The following is a 22,349-nucleotide window of genomic DNA, read 5'->3' as shown; positions in this document are numbered from 1 at the left end:
CTTTGAGTCAATCATCTACTTCAGGGCTGTAAAGTAATTAAATATATTACTATTATTATAAGTAATATTATATTTGCTTAGCTAACGCCCATACCCAAGGTAACCTGTATAGTGCATACTGTACATTTCACCTTTTAATTGAGCTGGATATGTGCTTGAGCAATTCAGCTTAAGTATCCTGCTGAAGGGTACAACAGCAGTGCTTCACCTGGGAGTCATACCTGTGCATTATCTAAGCAGCACATCATGCTGTGACTCTCACATTTACATATACACTCCAGCTTTCAAGAAGAGGACATTTACATTTGATGGTTTGGGAATTTTTAACCCCAGTCTGAATGAATTTAATGAACAAATGCATATTAGAAAATTGAGAGCACAGAAAGTGATGGTAAAATGATATTAAATACCAAAATCTAAACCTAAATTAAATCTACCCAGTTATGTGGATGGAATGGATTTGTAGACTAGTGTTTTTGGGCAGCAATGTGGCGTCATGGTAAGGAACCAGGCTTGTAACTGAAAGGTTGCTGGTTTGATGCCCTTCTGGGGTGTTGCTGTTGTACTCTTGGGTAAGGTCCTTAAATGAAATTTGCCTTAGTAAATACCCTGCTGTATGAATGGATAACGTGAAACAATGGAAAAAAATGTCATCCTATGTCACTCTGGAGACGATCATCTACTAAGCAACTAAACATAAATGTAAATCTTTTAAGATGTGAGCGTGGCAAACTGCTTAAGCAGCAGGCCTTAACTCAAACTCAAAATTTTGCCAGTTTGATTCCCAGTGGGTGACTGTTGTTGTACCGTTGGATAAGGTAATTACCTCAATAAATATCCAATTGTGTTAGTGGATCACGTTAGTAGAGCACAATAATAGTTGCTGCGGATAAGAAAGGGCTATTTCTAGTAGGCACATGCTTGTGTGTCATTTATGGTCTTAATCCATGGCCATCTTAGTACTACGTTTTCTAAAAAGGTGGCGTACGACACTACATTCGTGGAGATAGCAAAGTAAGTTCCGCAAAGCACCTGGCAAGGCACGCTGAACAGTCTCAGGTCTGCGCCTAACCCCTCGCAACTGAGTAATGTTTTATACGTGAACCACGCGATGGCGATATTGAGCCACAAACCATGCCTTTCCGTTTTTGGTTTCACATTTGACAATTCTGTCTCCCGAATAACTGACAAGTTTTATACAGGGACTTTTTGATTTTTTCATCGTAGCAAAACTCGCGGCCAAGATAAACGCTATGCTGTCTAAAAAGCAAAAGTACTTGAATTGTGGGCTGGGAAGCATATTGTTTTCGTTCTGTTTTTTTTAATTAGTTTTTAATCACTAAATCTGTGATTCAACGATCGTCTGTCGTTGAAAATTGCAATTTAAATTGCCTTAACACTGAAAGCGCTAATGGAACTATGGAATCCTGTCGTGCAGAAAAACCGTTTGTGTACATAATGTTTAGACAAGCAGGCCTACTTAACCCATTTTTTATGATGTATTGTTTTTCAAATGTAAGTTTACACATCATTTAAATGTCTGTTTGAACGAATCTTATGACTGTCACTATAAAATACACCTTTGGGGCTTGGAAGCATTTGAGGTAGCTTACAACCTCTAGTTTCTCCTTTTTTTTACAGTCAGTCATACAGAATTGTTATTCAGTAAGGTATAGACGAGGAATAATGATAATTAACGTTTTCTGTATTTGGCTGCTACTGACACTCATATTCACAAACTATAATTTATAATATTCAGTAATTTAACAGTGTGATTTTATTTTTATTCTACACTGTATAACACACACACACACACACGCACACAATTGTCATTATAATTTTAAAATGATCTTACCGGTCTGGTCAGATGGAACCCCCTGACAGAGTAAAAGACAAACGCTTATAAAAACCCGCATTCTGCTCCGATTGCGCTGGTGATCGTGGTATTTCAGGTGCGACACTTCGGAAAATGTAAAGTGTAAAGTTTCGCATCAGGTAAGGAAGTGTCATCGCGTTTACATGGGAGGGGAACGCAATTTGACTAATTTTAGCTGCGATAGCAAGTTTGCAGATGTGACGAACTTGGTCGCGTCAATGTGCTTTTAGCTTTCCGGTTGAAAATTGTGGACATATTTGCCCCGGGAGGTGTGCTAGCCCTGGGTGCGGTCCCGTGTCTTACAATACTGAAGACAATCCCTGCAGACCCGAACGCCCCCGGGTTACGGGAGGGTGATCTGCCGTTTGGTTTGCTGGATTGGTCCTCTCGGAGGTTTTCGCCACCTATCAGAGCTGCGCTCCCCTCCATTCTGACTGAATGCAGCTGAATATGCGGGGAAATACGCCGTGAGAGAACTGGCCTGTGAGGTGAGGGAACCACATCACTATCATCGCTAAACGGAAAGGTAAGAATACGATAATCTGCGCGTCTGTCGCTGCAAATAACCCGTGTTTTCTGATTTTGTTTTCTTGTAAATTGTTCTCAGAACAGACACTATTTTGATAACGGCTCTTCCGTGGGAAGACGGAGCCAGCTAGCTAACAGCTAACATCGAGGCTCAGGCTGGCATGTCTTCTCCTGAGAATGTATAAATTGCCAAATATTATTTCACATGTCGCTAACGTTAGCTTGGTAAGCAGCGCACACTTGCACAGTGTTGGACTTTTAAGACATTTAAGACTTGGATAGCCGTTAGACATAGCTATTTGACTAGCTAACTCGCTATATGTAATATGACTGTACTTAAATATTCATGTCATATAATACATATTCATGTGTATGTGTGTATGAGAGAAGGCGAGTGATGCACTACATGACATGGAGATGCAAGTATATACCTTCCTGTTAATGTTTCAGATCAGACCAGGTAGCGGATCATATTAACGCAGTAAAAATAATGTTTTATAACGCAACCCTTTTGGCGCATGGAAATAACCACATCTGGTTTGTCAGAGCAGTCTCACACCGTGGCTTGTGTTTTGCGTGTGGGTTTTGTATTATTAATAATGTACTGACCGCTTTATACTCCTTTGACGGTAAACAGATTTCCATATGAAAGCGCACAGATAAACCAAGGGACACCAACAATTTGCATCTCACACGGATTGTTTTGGTGCGCTAAGTGTACTACGGCGACACAAAAGTCCGTTGGGTCCTAAGGTCCCGAATGTTTCTGTTACACTGACAGAACCAGGTCAAACGAAAGCGCTCCTTTCTCCGGAAGGGTCCGAAGTGCCCTACGAAATGGTGCTCTTGGGCAGTCGCGTACACGTAGTGGTGAATTAGGCACAGGGTTATTTAAGCGTTTTTTTTTGCTGTTCTGTTCTGAGACCCAAATGCGTTTATCTGAAATTAATGACGCGTAATGAATGGTCTCGGGGTACAGCTAAATGACGAGATCAAGGGCAATGTGGCCCGCGCTGGATGTGTTCATTTTGTGCTCTCTGACTTACATTATTTACTAACATTATCAGAACATACACGCCTGTACCATTTGAATCGATTTGTTTAAGGTCTCCTATCAAATTTCCTGACTAGATAAAAGGGTTACCGTGTCATATTTTAATGTTGACAGGCTACAGTGTAATTCCTATGTGATTATCAGCGCCCTTTTGCCCTTTGATCTTATGGAATAGAAGCCTCTTTCAGATGGTGGTCATAGCTGCGCATAAGGTTTTTTGATTTAAAATTGTTAGATAGGACAACCTTGTAAAATGTAAAAGTTAGACTTTTGGGGAAAAAATTCAATCATGTCAGTATATGTAAGATAAAGTATTAAAAATAAAGGACATTTAGTTACCAAACTTGATGAGGCTTAGCTAAAAATAGTCTATACTTTGTTTTAACCCAAGCTGTACATTAAAGTCATATGTTCTCTGTTATAAATAGTTCATTTTTACATAATGCTTTTATCTCCATAAGCGAGCTTGTCTATACTGATCCTTTACAAATTACAGTACTAGTCAAACCATGTTCTTAGCTCATGATCCAATTCCCCAAAATGGCAATAAATAACTCTAAAACCGCTAGCTGGTCAGTTACCAAGTAAAACTCTGGATGCAGGTTGAATTCAACAGTGCTGTTACCGAAATGCTAATTTACATAACAGCCAAATTGCCTTTGAGATCCCCATAGGGAATTTGATGTTGGTTGACTGTTGGTTTGATTATACAAGATGTAAGATGCACAAAATCAGTACAGACCCAGTATTGTGTTTTCTTTGGTGTCACAGCAGTCCTGAAAGGTTTGAAAGATGCATCTTACTCTGCTTAAAATAGCATGATAGCTAGCTAGATTAGCCAGGTAAAGTGGAAACATATCTTTACTCATAGTTTTATGTTAAACCTGTATAGCTAGTTAGGTAGCTAGTTGTATTTTCCTGCATACTTGTTTATAACAACTTTGCTACTTGTGGACAGTGTACTGTAGGGCCTACCTTTAGCTAGTTTTTGCTAGCTAGCCGCTTGCTTCTCTTGTAATATAATTTAGCTACCTGCCTACACCCGACAGGCATAAGGGGGTTCACTAGGATCCCTGTCATTATACCGCCTTTCATGTGCACATGGTGTTATAATAATTTATTTATTTATTAAACCAGATCAATCTTTTGAGGAAAAGAATTAGTCGTCAACTAAAGTGTTTCTTGATTATTTTGTCCCATGAATCAATTAATCACTACAGCTCGATTAAAAAAACAAAGGGAATTAAGTTTCTTTATTTTTTACATCACAGTTGGAAAGTCAATATAACAGTTGGTGTCCAAGACCTGCCAGAGAGAAGTCACTCCTTCTGAATGCAGTGTCCACACCAGTAACAGGAAAATAACAGGTCCTCTCCCTCAGTAGGAGATGAAACATACCTTCTATACATGGCCCCACCCCCTCTCTCGGCCATGAAATATTTCCCTATATTAGTATTTTTTTTTATCAACTGGTTTTGCTCAGCTGGGTTCCCATGCCCCAGAGAACCTTGTGGCAAAACAGAGGCCATCTCTCCGCATGGACACTGGTAATGCCTTGATAGCAAGCAACGCATATGGCCAGTCATTAAAGCTTCCCATAGCAAATCCTCTGGCCGATTATGGAGTTAGACTGTTTGTTGAATGTGGAGCAGCAAAGCTATGCTGGGGAGAGGCACCTTTGCTTGATTCCTCCTCGCTGTGGTGTTTTGGGGACTGTGTTTCTCTACAACGCCCAGGTTCCTTGTTTTCGTTTTGTATTGTTGTCCCCGCCCCGCCCCCTCCCCCCACAACGCACACATGCATCGTAAAACACCTCCAGAAAAGGTTAGACCATGTGACCATGTTTTTACAATCACGGGCATCTGGAACAAGATGGGCTGAGAGCATGCTAACAGCTGTGCCTTTCTAGGGCAAGGCATTGGTTTCCTTCTGAGACCCAGTATTAACCAATGAGAGATCAGGGAGGTCCAGGGGTTTAGTGCAGAGTGGTGAGCTCTTCAGCTGACACGAGAAAGCCACTGTTAACTGGCCTGGGCTTCCTCCGTTATGCAGGGTGGTGATGCTCCATGCTCTGGGGCTTGTGCGCACCACTTCATGGTGAGATGGATCTCACCAGTTGAAGAATGTGCGTGTGTGTGTGCGCATGTGTGTGTGTGTGTGTGGTGTGTGTGTGTGTGTACGTAAACATCAACAAAGAAACTAGGTCGCGTTTAGGGCACACATTGGGTGCAGATTAAAATTCCATACTTCCATTTGCTGGAGTGCTTGGCAGTATCTTCGCAGTATCCTCCAGCTTTTCAGCACGACGCAGTAGTCAGTGTGGGTGTGCTGTCCTGTGGGATTTGTATCGGAGATCACACGGCATTCAGGAAACTGAAGGACAGTTTTGAGAAAGTGCAGCCTGAGGGGGGTGTGTGTGGGGGGGTTGGGGGGAGTGGGGGTGCGGGGGCACTATGGTACAGTAATGGCTCTCTCAGCCTATCCAAACAGACCATCCTGGCTGTTTATATCTGTCCAACAGGAGCCAGCAGGCAGATAGGAATCAGTGTCGGCGTCTGGACAGCTCCTAAAATGGACTCCGTGAGAGTACCAGGCCCGCGCTGGCTCGGCCTGAGTCCTCCCGTGCTTACTATCGCGCAAGGTCACAGCCGCGAGTAGGAACAGACGGCTCCTGGTGTGGAGACAGAATGTTGACACCATGTTATGACACAAGAACTTATGAATTTTAAGCACCTCATTTTCTATTGGATGCCTTCAGTTTGCCTGCCACCCCCCCCACCACCACCACCCCGCTGAAATAGAAGGAAAAGTGTCAATTTATGTCTTGCTGAAAAATCTGGAGATTTTACTTTTTCTTTTTTGTACAAAGTAGTCGTAGATAGCAGCGGTACCATGTAATACCTATTAGCTTTCCTTCCAGAGGAAATTGATTACATAACACATTTTATTATACATTATAGCTATCACAACATTGACTGTCTAAAACCAATTAACAGTCTTAATACACTAGGCCCTTGATTCACTTTTCCCTTGATGATTCTAACTAATGGCAATGGAGCTTAGTCCTTAACATTTAGCAAAGAATTAAAGGCTGTTTTCATTTTTTACATCAGCACACAAATTCTTTTCAGTTAATTTCAGTGATCATCAATCTCATCAAACAGAATTAAGTGTAACGTTCACAAAAAAATCTACCGCTTGCTTAAATTTGTTACTCAAAGTTAAAGACAAAGCAGTTACCTTGAATGTGCCCCTCTGTCTTAGTGAAATGCTACATCAGAAATATGCCCAGTGCAAGAAGTTCTGATATCTCCATCTTTCTTTGGAGGAATGTATGTATGCTAAGGCAGTTACATGTTGAAGTGGTCATTCGGCTTGTGTGCCTCGTTTGCGCTTCTCGGTTCAGAAGTGTATTAATTATTACACTGAGCTGCTGTAACTTGTTTATTACAGTCATGGTTATTTTTAGTTAAACTGCAGTGGTCGTTTGTGCTGTCCAGAAGTATCTTTAACCTCCCTTGTGTTCTTCACGTCTGGTCCTAATGTCTGCATAGCGCCGTCCTAAGACGTGACATCCACATGTCACAGCTTACAGAGCCAGGGGGCAGCCAGCGACATGACCCTCATGGGATCCATGGAACTGCAGTCTGAATCAGTCAGGCTTTTTTCGTGTGGTTTCTCTATGCACTGCACACGACTGTACAGATACAGAACAGTAGGTGCAAATCTTTTTTTTGTTTTTTTTTTAATTCTGCCTATGCTGTATAAAGGTAAGTTTTTGAAAGTGGGATGAGACTGAGATTTTAGCTTGTGCGCACGTCCTCACGGGCCCCCCCGTCCAAATTCCAGGCCCACCGCCGCCTCTGCCCCCACGCTGGTATCATCCATCTGTTTCTGAAATGGTCTCTCAGGAGACCAGGCCCGCCTCCTCCTGAAAGGCGAAGATACGACAGCGGCAAAAAAAAAAAAAAAAGAAAACCCACCGTGGGTCAGGCAGGCCCACGTTGCATTTGGGTGCCCTCCTTCTGCCTCGCAGAAAGGAATGTGTCCTATTTTTCGCCAGCTACATAACTCCGTCTTGGGAGAGCGGCCCAGAACTGTTCCAGAACAAGGCTGAGTGCTGGATCGGGGAGTGCTGGTTTTTTTACCCATTAAAGGCGAGGAGGAGGCGGAGGAGGAGGAGGAGGAGGAAGAGGAGGAGGAGGAGGGCGTGGGCCGGGGCCAGTCTGCTCGGGTACGAAACGGCTCGGTTGAGGTTAAACTCTCCCCCGGAGCTGGCTCCTTTTGCGCGAGGGACAGAGTCCTCAGAGCACTAGCCGAGGTGCGTCTGAGGAGAGAGCTGAACACCCCCGGTGCACTGCGGCACACAGTGACACGGCAGCTCCCACTCAGGAGTGTAGGAGGCTGGGAGAGAGAGAGAGAGAAGGAGAGAGGAGAGAGAGGGAGAAAGGGAGAAAGAGACAGTGGATTGGCATTATGTATAGGCGGGAGGAAATGCCAAAGTGGTTTTTAATGGCACTCGTGAATCGCAGAGGGTACAGGCAGTGGGTGGGTCCTCCCACACAAGCTGCCCCTTCTACCTGCCACATACAAATTAGCCTGCCCTTTTTTTACATCAGCATCACGAGTCCTCCCCCTGCTGCAGATCTTCCTCATACCGAGATTATTCTCTTAATTATGTTTCTAAAACAGAAAGAAATAATATTTTTTAGGAAATAATACAAAAGTAACGTCTCTAACAGCTTGGGGAGAAATCTTAAGGTTCACTGTACTGTAAAATCCAGAGGAAAAAAAGCAAAGCCAGGAAACTGCTTTTTTTTTTTTGTTTTTAGTGCACTGAGGGTAGCTTTGCGTCTGACGAGCTCCTGACAGAGACGGAGAGGTTATGGGGCACTCTCTAATTGGCCCAGTCTTTCCTTGCCAGGGGCACAAAGTAAAAACTGGCACAGTGTGCTGCCTGCTGGTAAGATGGACGTACTGCCAAACGCTGAACATTTGTTTTACGAAATCTCTTTCTTCTGAAGATATTAGCAGATGCACAAGAGAATTGCTCTGACAAAAATAGAATTGTAGTACTTTGAAAGGGAGTGTTTTTTCCCGCTGTGCTTGTATTTTAACAGAGCTTGGAGGGTTTTTTTTTACCCATGCATAAGTTGCACTGACATCCTGTTTAGTTTGTAAAATGTCCAGTAGAAATGTGTCTGTGTTCAGGGTTGAGTCCTGCAATGAGCAGTGTTCATCCCTGACTGCAGCTGCATGTACTGTTGACTGCATAGGAATGCTTTGGATAGAGTCATTTTCCTGAGGCGCTTGGCTGCCCAGCGGCCTGCTCATTTGGGACATAGTTTACATTAGCTTGGTTCACCTCGTGTCAAAGGGCAAAACTTAAAAGAAGGATGAGCTAGATCTGACACAGCATGTCTCTGCGGTGAGGCTGAATTGCATTAAAGATTCATTCACTAGAATTATACTGGCTCCCCTCGGCTTGCTGTAGGGATCGCAGTGGAAGCGGAAATCATCTGAAGGTGCGAGGAAAGTGAACGCAAGACAAACCAATGACACAACTGGAAAAATAAAACCAAGCAATAAGTAGATAAGGAATGATGAACAGAGGAAATGGGAGAATTTTTGGATGCCTTTCAGCTTTCAGTTTGTTTAGCTTGGTGTCTGCGAGCAGTTTTCATCCACCAGGCCTAGCTGGTAAACTCCGTAACATTTGGTGAAGCTAGCTGTCCAAAATAATATTGGCTGAAACGTAGCGGCGGTGGTGGTTTGTACTGCAAGGCAGAGTGGAGCTGATGAGAGGGGACTTTGACCTGTAGGTGAGTATGCCTTTGGTGTTTGCAGTGGGATCCATGTTCCTCTCTCTCCTCACAGCCGAGAAACCTGAGATTCTGATGGAGGAGAGGTCTGGGGGCCTTCGGGACGGACGCCATGTCGTCATGTGTCTCCGCCCTGCCCTCTGCTAAGCCTCCGCCCGCCTGCGGCTATGCCCTGTGCCCGCCCCCAGCCACGCAGCCACGCCCACCGCACCGTCAGCACCCGCCGCCGCTGCTGCCCTCCGTGCTGAACCTGCCCCCAGCGGTCATGGAGTCCCTCATCGTGGTCACGGAGTACGAGCCCAGTGGGCCCGGCGAGGAGGTGGAGGACATGGACAGCTCCGACACCCCCGAGCCGGCCACGTCCCCCATGCACGAACGCCTGTCCCACGCAGGGAGCCCCGAGGCCCTCTTCCCCGAGTCCCGAGAGAGCCGGGCCCGGCTCAACCTGTCGGACCGCAAGCTGTCCCTCCAGGAGCGGACCCACACCGCCTCCTCGCCCTGCGGCTCCCCCGGCCTCAACGGGCGCTACATCTACCCCTCCCTGCCCTACTCCCCCATCACCTCCCCCCACGCCTCCCCCCGCCTCCCACGCCGGCCCACCGTGGAGTCGCACAGGGTCTCCATCACCGACCTGCAGGTAGGTCCTCCCCTGCCACACCACTGCTCTGCAGGGCAAGCCCCTTGTGTGTTAAGCCAAAACACCAGTCCCCTAAATTTGTGAAGCACGGCAGCCTGGACTAGTTCTTCTGTAAAGGCCAGTTTCTGCTCTAGTCTTTCTGTAAGGACCCTTTGTTTACACTATTCTTTCTGTAAGGGGCCTATTTCTATGCTACTCTTTCTGTAATGGCCCTTTTTTGCTCTATACCTTGTGTAAGATTCATTTTATACAACATTCCCTCTGTAAGGCCATTTTAAGCAACAGTACTTCTGTCAGGGCCTTTTTCTACAGTAATGCTACTGTAAGGGCCTTTTTTTCTGTCTATGCTCCTAATTCAACAGTTGCATCACTGCTTACATATTTCCCTCAGGTTTTAAAAAGTGTTTTTTCACTGCAAACATTTAAATTGGAAATGTAAAAGAAATTAATGAATATTTAATAGAAATTTTAAGTTTTAATGGCCTTGATGTATCAGGATGTTGTAACACAGGGAATTTATTATGAATGATGATTTAAAACTTGCATGCTTGTTCTGCAAGTTTATTTTTTTCCTTCCAAATTGTTCCAAAGACCCTCTCACATTATTCTGTGAACCAGGGCCCTGGTTGAAATCCCTTGATGTGAATATTGTTTTTTAATCTTTAACAGCTCGTCAAGGGAGATAGGTATAAACTATTCTCTGAAGACATTAACTAGTTTATGATATATTAATGCAATCCATTAATAGGCAAAACATGTCTCTCTCACCCAATCAATAATATGGCTACTGATTATCAAAGAGTGAGGGAATGCTTCAAAGGTAAGGTCAGGTGGCTAGATGATCCCTTTTCTTGCTGTCCTGCAGTAGTTTGTTGGCAAGATGCTTTTTGTCCCTTGACACAAGTAGATGATGTAGAATAGACTGCTTACAGGTTGTATGTTTCTCTTTAGAAATATAGATTCTGTAGCATTGACTAGACTAGAAAGGACAGCCTGGTAAATGTTTTGGGCTAGATTAGAAAAAATGTGATGGTGTAGGAATCAAGCTGGATTTAGTAAAAAGCCGGAGGTGGAATTTCAAAACTGCGCCTTATAAATTAGCCTGAGATGAAGGGAGGTGGGGGTGTCATGAAATCAGTTGTATTTTAATATGATTAGTATATGTTTGTGTAATTTGGTTGATGCTGTAACAATAATAACCCATTAGAATCTACTCTGTAAAATTATAAAGAGTACATATATACATTCATCTGTACTGAAGTACTTTGAATGTACTGTTTTATAGCTTAAATACTGTATGTTTAAAACATGGGGCATCTTGCCATGTTGGCATCTTGCCATTTGGATATTGATCATCAGTAGAATTTAGACATTTTCTGGTGAAGTGGAAGTGCACCACTGCGGCAGAGTAATGTCACTGCCAGGGTTCTATAAACTGAGGTTATAAGATAACACTTCACGGAAATAAGATGTAAAATAATGAGAAAAATGAAGATAACCAAAGTTTTGCTTCCGTATTGTGGCTACTGTGCAGCAGTAGATTTGCGTCTTTTGGAAAATTCCAGCTCCTGGCTTCCTTTGATAAGATCAGCACCCGTTTGTAGGTCTAACCCCTTTGATGTTTAACAGCCCTCCTTGGAGGTTTTGCTGTTAAGCTCTCGCTGTATTTGTCTAATTATTTGTTTTGTTTATAAGGCTTGCCTACTTTCGCTGTTTACTTTTTGTCCTATTTTTTCTTGGCACTTTGTCATTTACCTTGTACAATTTTTATTGAATTGCATAGATGTTTTGACAAGTGCACTTACACTCACACATAAAACGAAAGTTGTCAGAAAGTAAACACGAACAAGTTGGCAAGTGAAAGGCCAGTAGAGTAATTATGTATGATTATATTTAGGGTATGAGGAGCTTCATTTGTAAGTGATTTTCTTTTTCTGTAAATGCCATGATAAGGACAAGTGATGTTTGTGTCCCAGAATTGGAATAACCTGTTGTATTAATACCAAATTCGGTGTTCCGGGGCTTTGTCCTTTTTGTCTTAATAGGACTGTGTGCAGCTCAACCAGTACAAGCTGAAAGATGAGATTGGAAAGGTAAAGAGAATCTAAAACTGATTTTTATCTACTTTATCTACTTATGTGTAACAGCTCTCATCCACAGTTGTCTGCATAGAAGTGATCAAAACTGAGGAAGATCAATAATTTCTTTGCGATCTTTCCCACATAGTCCATTTCTGAAAATCTGATTTAAGATGGGAAAAAAGTATGTTCCAACTTTTAAGAGAATGGTAGATTAAAAAAGTGTTGTAATTGCTTGCAATAGAAGAGCTTCATCTGTGTGCCCCTGCTGTGTTTCTGCCTCTGTTCTCTTCAGTCAGTGGGAAATCGTTAAAGCTTCTGAAAAGATTTTCCCCCGAAAGGTTGTTTGTATATCCGTGGAATAGACTGCAAGCAGCAAGCAGCCTCCCTGCTATACCTCCAATCTGTCCACTCCACTGGGACCTGTGTGTGCGTGTGTGTGTGTGTGTGTGTGTGTGTCTGTGAGAGAGAGGGGCCGGGTGAAAAAGAGAGCAGCTGTGTGTGTGTCTGTGTGCGTTTGTGTGTGTGTGCGCGCGCGCGTGTGTGTGTATGTGTGTCTGTGTGCATGCATGCGTGTGTGTGTATGTGTGTGCGCGCGCGCGTGTGTGTTTGTGACAGAGAGGGGGGCCGGGTGAAAGAGTGCGGGCGTGTCTGTGTGGGGGTCGGTGAGGAGGAAGTGCTACCTTCCCACAGTGCAGCAGTCTAAGTGTGTCAGTGTGCCGTGTGTGTGGTTTCCTGTCAGAGAAATAATTCATATGCTATATCAATATATTAATATGATTTGGCAGACCTTAATCAAAATGGGCAGCAAATGCACATCGGTACAGACAGGATTTCTTCACCTGTCAAGGAGCTTTGAGCAGATATGGGTGTAAAATGAGCTCGTTGTCCCACGTCCCCCTTGTGTCCCCGCCCCCCCTCCTGCTCTCCCCTGCATCGGGGGACGGAGAGAAGGGACAGCGCCCCCTCTCAGGTGCTATGGCACCGCACTTCCCTGCTGGACAGGGTGGAATTATGGGACAGCTGCAGCTCATCTTCGGCTCACTGTGTGTCTCCTGTTTCCCGACAAGGGCTCCTATGGAGTCGTCAAGCTGGCGTACAACGAGGACGACAACACGTATTATGTGAGTATCGCCGATGCCCCGCCCCTCTGGTCAGGGGGAAAAACAGGCAAACGTTGGGCGATTTAGATGAACATTGGATTTCACCCGATGAATATCGGATTTCATACAAAGAGCGCTGCAGTCAGGCTAAATAAAGGGTAATAAACTAACACATACTGATTGCGCGTTCAGAAGACAGAATGTGTTTTACTTAGATCTGGCTGTCTTTGTCTCCTGAATGCTTAGAAAAGAAATAGGGCAGCGTGCTGTTAGAGGAGAGAGGGGCAGGAATAATGGAGCGGGAATCGAGCGGAGTGTCGCATTACAGAATTATCTGGTCTCCCGAGCGCCGCAGTGGATGCAGGGGCAGGGAGGCGCTGGGAAGGGTTAGGGTTAGGAGCTCCTCAGGGCCTGGCGGTCCATCTCGCAGACTGCGGTGAGAGAGAGAGGGGCTGGGGAGAGGGTAGCATGTGCGCTCTGACAGACGGAGACTCTGTGCCTCTTCTCTCCCGCAGGCAATGAAAGTGCTGTCGAAGAAGAAGCTGATGAGGCAGGCTGGCTTCCCGCGTAAGTGCCGCGCGGGCCCTAGAGCCAGCCCCCCGAGCCGTCCACATCGTGCACCCATCCAGTGAAACCTTAGAGCACAAATAGTACACAGTGACTGTCCCATGATTTTGGTAAAGGGGGTTCCGTAATCTCACCCAACCACCCCCCCCGTTCTCCTGCAGGGCGACCCCCGCCTCGAGGTGCCAAGGTGGACTCCGAGGGCCCCCCCCAGCCCAAGGGACCCTTGGAGCGAGTGTACCAGGAGATCGCCATCCTGAAGAAGCTGGACCACCCCAACGTGGTGAAGCTAGTGGAGGTAACTGGGAGACGTTAGCAGCCGTTAGTGTTAGCAGCCGTTAGTGTTAGCGGCACTAGCAGACTACTTTACTCGGTGTAAAGAAGACTGAACACAGGCTGGTATTAAGGCATCAGTGGACTCAGTGTTGAAGGGTCCTTGTGTTGCCTCTGCGTGAATTCTCGCCCATCCCGTTTCTCCTCTTCCCCGTGTCCAGGTGCTGGACGATCCCAGCGAGGACCATCTGTACATGGGTACGAGTGCCAGGAGCCCCCCATCCAAACAGCCAACTTCTGCTGGCAGGACATCTGTTCATCCTGTCTGACACACACACACACACACACACACACACTGCTCAAATCTTTATCCTGCGTGACGTATTTGCAACCAATATGAACATGGCCGGCACAAAACTGCATGCTCAGTCTAGTTTTGAATGATTGTGTCCACAGTTTGATTGCAGTTCTGTTTTAAACATTCTCTCTCTTTTGCAGTTTTCGAGCTGGTCAAACAAGGGTGAGTAAATACCTTAAGTGCCTAATAATCAGTGCTTACATGTATGGTGGACCGTCCCCTAGTCGGGGCTGAGTTGAACTGGCTCTCTCTCTGTGTGTGGCATCCCCTCAGGGCGGTGATGGAGGTCCCGACAGATAAACCGCTGACCGAAGACCAGGCCCGATTCTACTTCCAGGACCTTCTGAGAGGAATCGAGTTCTGTGAGTTGACAGCTCTCCTCGCTCTTGAAATAAAAGAAGGATATGATAAACCACCTCCCCTCTCAGAAGCTATGCCTTCTCCTCAGTGTCCCCCCATGCCTTGATAATTGACTTACAATGCCAAAATTAGCCCTAACCCTCATTAAGTCAAAATTGTGCCATTTGCTATTAACCGTTTAAATAGTGGAGGAAATATGTATGCATATATGTTTGTTTTTTATTTTCAGTGCATTATCAGAAGATAATTCATCGAGACATTAAGCCTTCCAACCTCTTGGTGGGGGAAGACGGTCACATTAAAATTGCTGACTTTGGGGTCAGTAACCAGTTCGAGGGCACGGACGCGCTACTGACGAGTACTGTGGGGACCCCGGCCTTCCTCGCACCCGAGACCCTTTCGGAGACCAGGAAAAACTTCTCTGGCAAGGTGATTGAATGCATTTCGCCCCCTGGAGGTTTCATTTAGAAGTGCAACTAAAGGATTGAGCCCGTTGGGTTGTGAGTAAAAGATTTGAAACGGTTGAAGCATCATGACTGCAGGGTTATCTAGGAGCTGCTCTATCGCTGTAACTATGAAACATGCTGAAGAAGGCTTAAAAAACCAAAATATGATGTCATGAATTTTTTTTTTCTTCTTTTTCAGGCTCTGGATGTGTGGGCAATGGGAGTGACTCTGTATTGTTTTGTATTTGGAGTGGTAAATTTACCTATCATGTACTTCTTTGCACAATAACAGAAATTACAATGTAACTTATTGAGTTTAGGCCTCACACCACAATGTATTAGATCAGATACCAAAAAACCAGCAGATAAGAGAATGTTCCTGCCCCCTCTTGACCTTGAAAGATTCACAGTATACACAGTTAGCACATCAGAGAGACACACTCCGGTGAGCCGTTTCACACCTTTTACGCCTGGGTATGTCACTGTCGCCTCTGTCCCCGCAGTGTCCCTTCATGGACGAACGTATCCTCAGTCTCCACCAGAAGATCAAGACCCAGCCAGTGGAGCTGCCAGAGCAGTGAGCTGCGCGCGCGCGCACACACACGCGCACACACGCACACACCCCTACACACACACACACACACGCACACACCCCTACACACACACACACACACACGCACACACCCCTACACACACACACACACACACACACACACACAGAGTAACTACACCTACATGCATATACACACACACACACACACACGCACACACCCCTACACGCACACACCCCTACACACACACACACACACACACACACACACACACAGAGTAACTACACCTACATGCATATACACACACACACACACACACACGCACACACCCCTACACGCACACACCCCTACACACACACACACACACACACACAATACTGTGCACACATGCACGCGTGCACATACAAACAGGCATGTGCATACAAACAAGCATGCATGCACACTCGCACACACACACACCCACTGTACATACACATATATGCATACACACACACACACACTCACACAGAGTAACTACACCTACATGCATATACACACACATACACAAAACATACATATGCATACATGTGTACACACACACACACATACATACAGTACAGACACACATATTAGCATGTACTGCATTCAGGTTTGCATCTTGGGGTGCTTATAACCTTTGCTGGCAGTTTGAATCTCACTGCTGTGCCATGGTGACGTGGCAGCACATGTGACGCTTGTGCTCCCCTGTTTGCAGCGTCGATGTGTCTGAGGACCTAAAGGACCTGCTCTTAAAGATGCTGGACAAGAATCCGGAAACCAGAATCACAGTGCCACAAATCAAGGTCTGCCTTCGAGTCTGTGTGCTTCATCTGTGAAATTCTGTCTTTCTCTTCTTGTATGTTTACGTGCTAAGCTCTAAAAAATACAGTAGGCTCAGGACTCATAGTCCCTGGAAGGGTCAGTAAAGGAGACCTGCTGGATGCCTGTGTGGGGGAAGGTGCTTTGTGCAGGGGGTGTGAGAACAGAAGCGTGATTGCATGTCCGTGCACGGCATTCAGGCGGTTATCTGCGTGGTCTCTTTCCCAGGTGCACCCGTGGGTGACGAGGCACGGCGCGGAGCCCCTCCCCTCGGAGGATGAGAACTGCACCCTGATCGAGGTGACGGAGGAGGAGGTGGAGAATTCGGTCAAGCACATCCCCAGCCTGGCCACGGTGGTGAGCGAACGGAGCAAGCCGCTCGCAGTGTCACACAGCACACAGTCAGAGATGATTAGCATTAGCCGCTATTAGCCTATGCTGTCCTATTTATGCTGTGCCTTTCTGCATAGCTCGTACAGTGCATTGAGGCTTGTATCATTTTTTTTTTTTACTGCTGAAATGCAGAACACTGCACCTCCATGCTCAATTCTTCTGATGTATGTGGTCCTGAAGCAGCTGAGTTGAGTCTCCACGTGCTTCTTCCTCTTCCTCTTCGTCCTCCTCTTCCTCTTCCTGGCTCTAGATCCTGGTGAAGACCATGCTGCGCAAACGTTCTTTTGGGAACCCCTTTGACTGGGGCAGGAGGGAGATGGAGAGGTGCCCCTCTGCTCCAGGAACCATTCTGACGTAAGTCACTTCCTCTGAACATGTCCGCCCCCGAAATACCAAAACGGGCAATACTGAACACCAGCCTCCCCTGCCACCTCAGGGTTCTTCGTCCCACAGCCTCAATTAATGTTTGCCTCGTAAATGTCAACAACCTTAAAGTGGAGTGTACCAGTATAGTATACTCTACTTTAAGGTCTTTAACACTGACAGTATAGTATAACAGGAAGCTCTGATGTGTTATGCTCTAAGATCAGAGGTGGAAAACCCCGGCTTCAGAGAGTAAAAGTCCTACCATGTATTTGTTCTAGCCATTCACTAAACAAGGTGATTTCATTAATTAGCTCCTCTACCTGGCTGAAGAGTTGTGCTAATTCAATTCAGCTGGTGTAGTGCATGGGTGGAACAAATACGTGGGAGGACTTGTACTTTCTGAAGCCGGAGTTTTCCACCTCTGTCTAAGGTCCAGATTCAGTCCAACAGCCATGGCCCTTTGTCCTTAATTTTGAGTTAGGAATGTAAGCAAGTGTTCATTTTTTACATTTTTTTTAAACATGGTTACCCTCTACCAGGGACTCAGTGGTCACTGACATTAACAAAAATTGTGTGAGAATGAAAAATGAATAAAATGTAACAGTTGCTTAAATTCATTACGCAGTGTTGGGGACAGAGGGTCATAGTGGTTAGGTTTAGTCATGGTCAGTAACTGTGAATATGCATGTTACTCTACATGATGAGTGTATCTCACTGTTCCTCTTCCGTTCCCACCTTCCAGCAAAGGCAGGGCAGGGATTGGAAAATACTGCTTCATTCATAGTAATCAAAGGTAAAGGATTGTTACTGCTAGTCTCTGCCTGCCTCTAACGAACTTGTCAGTCCCGGAAACGAAAATCCAAGTGGCACCTGCAATGAGGTGCATCTGTGAAGTGTGATCTAACAGACAGAGGGACAGTTTTCAGGACGTTTTTTTTTTTTTTCGTCCTGCCGTTGCATGCATCTCTGGAAACACGATGGGATTCACGTGGCTCATACCCTCCTGCCTGTCGGGGCTGGGTGCAACGCTCGTATTCACAGCAAAACTCTTCAAAACTTGGTCTACGGCTTAACTCATTTCATAAGAACCTTTAGATCCTTTCTCTGCCGCACTGCATTCATTTAGCTGTTGCTGAAGCTTTTGTTTTACTTCCTTTGGCTATTGTCTTCATGTCACTGAACTCTTCCTCCGGCTTGTCTCTATTCACACTGAAACAACGGTGGGCTGCTTGCCTTTGGTGAACATCGTGCCATGCTCTGTGACAACTCTTTTGTCGGCAGCGCTGTATAAATAAACTTGATTGATTGATTGATTGCGGGCTTTAGTAAGAGCTAAATGAAACTAAGTGTGTGAGTGCTGTGCCGTCGTGAGCAAGACAGACCTCTATTGAACTAGCGTTGAGTAGGTGACAAAAAAAAAAACACCTCAAAAGTAAAAAAAAAAAAAAACGAATTAAACAAGCTGTCACGATTCGATGTAGATGCGAGCCAGTTGTTCAAAGTTAGCGGAGCGTAGCCACTGAAGGCTCTGTGGATCCCCCTTCCTGTCACATTTGGCTCACACTTCCCTCCCATCAGCGAACGGTGCCGGTCGCCTTGACGACACGTCACCGCGGACCCACTCCCCGTCCCGGCAGCGTGCATGAGTGTGTCTGCCAGGTGCATGAGCCTGCCGGACGGAGCCGGTTCCGACCCGGCTCGGGCGCGGCTTGCGAGAGGCATGATGGGAGGACCGCAGCAGACTCCTCCTGCGTTAGCTGTGCACTCAGCCTGATTTCAGAGCATGCAGCATTGTAGCTTCCCTTCCCCCATCCCCCCCCCCCGCACCCCCCACCCCCCCAATCCCTCCAAGGACACACCGGTGAACTAGTTTTGTGACCTCATATCTCTGACCTGATTGCGCAACTAACGGTCGGCTAGAGTTTTGCCTTGGCTCTAGTTTGCATCTTGATTTCAGTGAAGAAAAAAAGGTACATTTGCAAAATAATAGATTAAAAAAAAAACACAGCTAAGCGCAGGCACACATGACAGTGAACTGCATTGCATATGCACCTGTCACTCTGACTTGGCATAACCTCCCACCTGCCTGTCAAGGAAGCCGCAGCCTCAATTAATTAAAAAAAAATGAGGAACAGTAATGGCGAAGAAGGTCATTTCTGTTTGCTGCCAACCTCCCCTTGCACCATAAAGCCACTGTGCGACAGCTCCCATCTCATGGAATTCTGCTGAATTTTCTTCCTTCTGTCGTCTAGGAAACAGGAGAGCGGGGACAACATGAGGAACATGGACTTGCCTTTCGTAGGGGAGGACGAGGTGCTGTCCTGATCTGCTGCCGGAAGAAGGGGGAGGGAGCGGTCAGCAAGCCGTCCCCCCTTTTTTTTTTCCCCCCCAGATTTATCGTGGAGGGGGAAAGGCCCTCCGACATTTTGGAGGGAAGGGGTGTCCCCCGCACCTCTGTGATGCATGGCGCTGTGGTGTGAGAGGGGCGTCCGCCCCCCCCCGCCCGGGGATCACCTGTCTGCACCCCTGTCATGCATGCCTGTCTGCTGTGAAGCATGCGCCGACCGCAAACCCGCCACCACCCTCATCATCTGTGCCAACTCCACCAGATATTATACATTTTTTTTCTACTCTCCTGTAACCCAGAGGCTCCCCCCTGCTTGTTTTGACCAAAAGACACCCCCCCCCCCATCCCCCCACCCCCTCCGCGGTTGGGTGCAGGGAAGGAACGTCGTTAACGGTGATGGGAGGCCATGTTGGCCACACCTCCGAACAGCTGGTTTCACGACGGCTTTACCGCAACGCCTTCAGTGGAGCCAATTTTTGTAACATATTCAACATTTGAAAAAAAAGGGACTATTATTGATTGCACAGTGTACAGCGGCATATCATAGGGGTTGGGGGGGGAGGGTTACTTATGCATTTTACATGTAATATTAATGAGATAGTAATTTAATGGAAATTGTTGTCCATATTCAAATATCACGTAGTGTAGTATTGAAAAATGAGTTGTTGAAATATTTTTTTTTCTATATCCATGAAGCACACCAATTTCTTGTAACAGTAAGGAATCCCTGTAGGGGTGTGTCTATACAATGGTTTAAATATCACTGGTTAGTACGCCGTAAGATTGTTTTCAAACAGCGTTTCGCAAAAATAGTTTGTTTTGCTTATTGACATGCAATGGAGTGTTGTGCTGACCTCTTGACCTCAAAAAGCCTGTTTATATATAAGAGACAAAGCATGCGGTGTGGTCTCAGGGCTTTTATTTTTCGATGGGCGATGCACTGCAGGTGAGATGGATATCGTGGAAGTGTCCGGTGTCGTAAAACGAAACAGTGGTGCCCAGTCAGGAAGAGCACACCCTTGGTTGAACCGAACCCTTTCTGTAAGGCATTATATAATTATGAATGATAAATTACGGGAAAGTCCAAGTTTCAGTACGCCGTAATAGAGGATAATAGAGAACGGTTTGATCTAGTGTCCAGCATAGCATGTCTTAGTCTGGAGGGACCACGCTTCCATTTAGGGCAACTCAGTACATGGGTATACAGAGCTGATACACACACTATGCAGACAATGGAAAAATGTTGCATCTGGGCAGACGTGAGAAAAAAAAATTTTGGTTCATAACACAGTTCATTTAGTGATGAGTTAATGCTGGCAGGACTGGGTACCCTCGGACTGACGCTATGATTCTCACTCCCTTGCTTTGTGCACTCTAGATCCAGTCAGTGCTAGGTAGTCACAGTTATAGGACAATTCAGCAGTATATAAATCAGTATGTCATAAAATAAATGCTTCCACATATTTGTCATTTCAAGTATGTGTAAAATCTCGTAGAGAAAGGAAAGGGTTTGAGAGAAGTAACTAATTTCACCTTTTTCAAGCTAGTTCAAGTTACTCTGAGCACATATCAAGTAGCTCTCTAAATTATAAACAGTCTTTCAAACGTATTACTATGCATAAGGAAATGTACTCTTTGGTGCAATGCTCCTTCCTCCCCCTTTTGTTTTATTTTTTCTTATTGACCCTGGAAAAAGCCTGGTAAGTTCCCACGTGTGAAAACTCATCAGCAGAATTCACAAATTTTGTGAACATCTTCAATCAGGTGTGTATTGTGTAGTGAAATACCTACCGATGAAAATGAATGAACGAACCATATAAGACCATGTACAAAAGTGAAACTAATGGGGGAAAAAAAAACACAACATGAATGGGTGTATTAATTTGTAACAGTATTTGTAATGACAACATCTTGCAAATACCTGGAAGTGTATTTGCCAATTCACATGGAGACAAAAAAACACTTAAAATTTCATGTGTTAACAAAGGATGTTCTTTCTTTCAAGTCACACAATTTTCAGAAATTACCTTTAAATTCAAATCATTAAAGACAGGAGAACAACATCACACACGAGACAAAACAATGCCTTTGCAATGCCAATGCACCTCGGTCTCAGGCTACAACCTTGTCACTTATCGAACCGAAGCGGCAAATGTAATGTCAAATTTAAATATCGTCCAAAGGAATTATGGGAAGGGTTATGAGCATGTGCAGGGACTCTTTAGTGACCAGCATCCAGAGCAACACTTCAACAGGAGGGCTTGACTGCAGGGTGCCCGTGTGAGCACCCAACCCACGTGACTGTAAAATACCTGTATTTCTACCTGTGTACTTACTCTTATATCTCTTTTTGTAACGCCCTTAAACCCATTCTTAACAGGAGAGCTATGACTACATTTGCCAACCCTCATATCTCATAGCTTACTCCTTTTCAGCGTAGTAATAAACTTTAGAGTAACTGGGTATATGAATACACTACCCGACTGCATGCTGACATATATAAGCACTAAATACACTAAGTTTTGGTGTAGTTCTGTGGAAGCCAATGGGTGAGTGAGCTTGTGGTTTATTACCCTCTGCATATTGTATCCAGTTGATTGTTTCAATAAACATTACAGTTGCCTTTAAGTGAGTCGAGAGGTGTTGGTCATTCGGAGTATTGTGTGGTTAAAATGGGGTTGGAACTATTTCGTTTTATTGGGGTTAGCATCTACTAAGCAAATATAAGTTGTCATTCATTGGGAGAGTTTTTTTTC

At 45.3% G+C, this 22,349-nt stretch overlaps 1 protein-coding gene across 2 annotated transcripts; it reads left to right on the top strand.

The window, feature by feature from the left end:
- Positions 1-1,884: 1,884 nt before the first annotated feature.
- On the top strand, positions 1,885-22,221 carry LOC118776262 (calcium/calmodulin-dependent protein kinase kinase 2-like). Of its 2 annotated transcripts, XM_036526454.1 has the most exons (17): positions 1,885-2,402; positions 9,336-9,917; positions 11,963-12,010; positions 13,066-13,119; positions 13,614-13,665; positions 13,827-13,960; positions 14,157-14,193; positions 14,434-14,455; positions 14,567-14,655; positions 14,883-15,082; positions 15,299-15,352; positions 15,603-15,676; positions 16,384-16,471; positions 16,716-16,844; positions 17,131-17,234; positions 17,989-18,039; positions 19,499-22,221. In XM_036526454.1, exons 2-17 carry the CDS (start codon positions 9,393-9,395, stop codon positions 19,569-19,571), a joined length of 1,734 nt encoding a protein of 577 aa, XP_036382347.1. In that variant the 5' UTR covers positions 1,885-2,402; positions 9,336-9,392; the 3' UTR covers positions 19,572-22,221. The 2 variants fall into 2 exon arrangements, with proteins under 2 accessions (XP_036382347.1, XP_036382348.1); XM_036526455.1 differs by lacking the exon at positions 17,989-18,039 and having other exon boundaries at positions 1,886-2,402.
- The last annotated feature ends 128 nt before the right edge of the window (positions 22,222-22,349 follow it).

This window comes from Megalops cyprinoides, chromosome 4, assembly GCF_013368585.1.
Source record: "Megalops cyprinoides isolate fMegCyp1 chromosome 4, fMegCyp1.pri, whole genome shotgun sequence".
Classification (NCBI taxonomy): Eukaryota; Metazoa; Chordata; class Actinopteri; order Elopiformes; family Megalopidae; genus Megalops; species Megalops cyprinoides.
The sequence above is the reverse complement of the archived record's forward strand: the minus strand, read 5'-3'. Positions and strand labels throughout refer to the sequence as shown.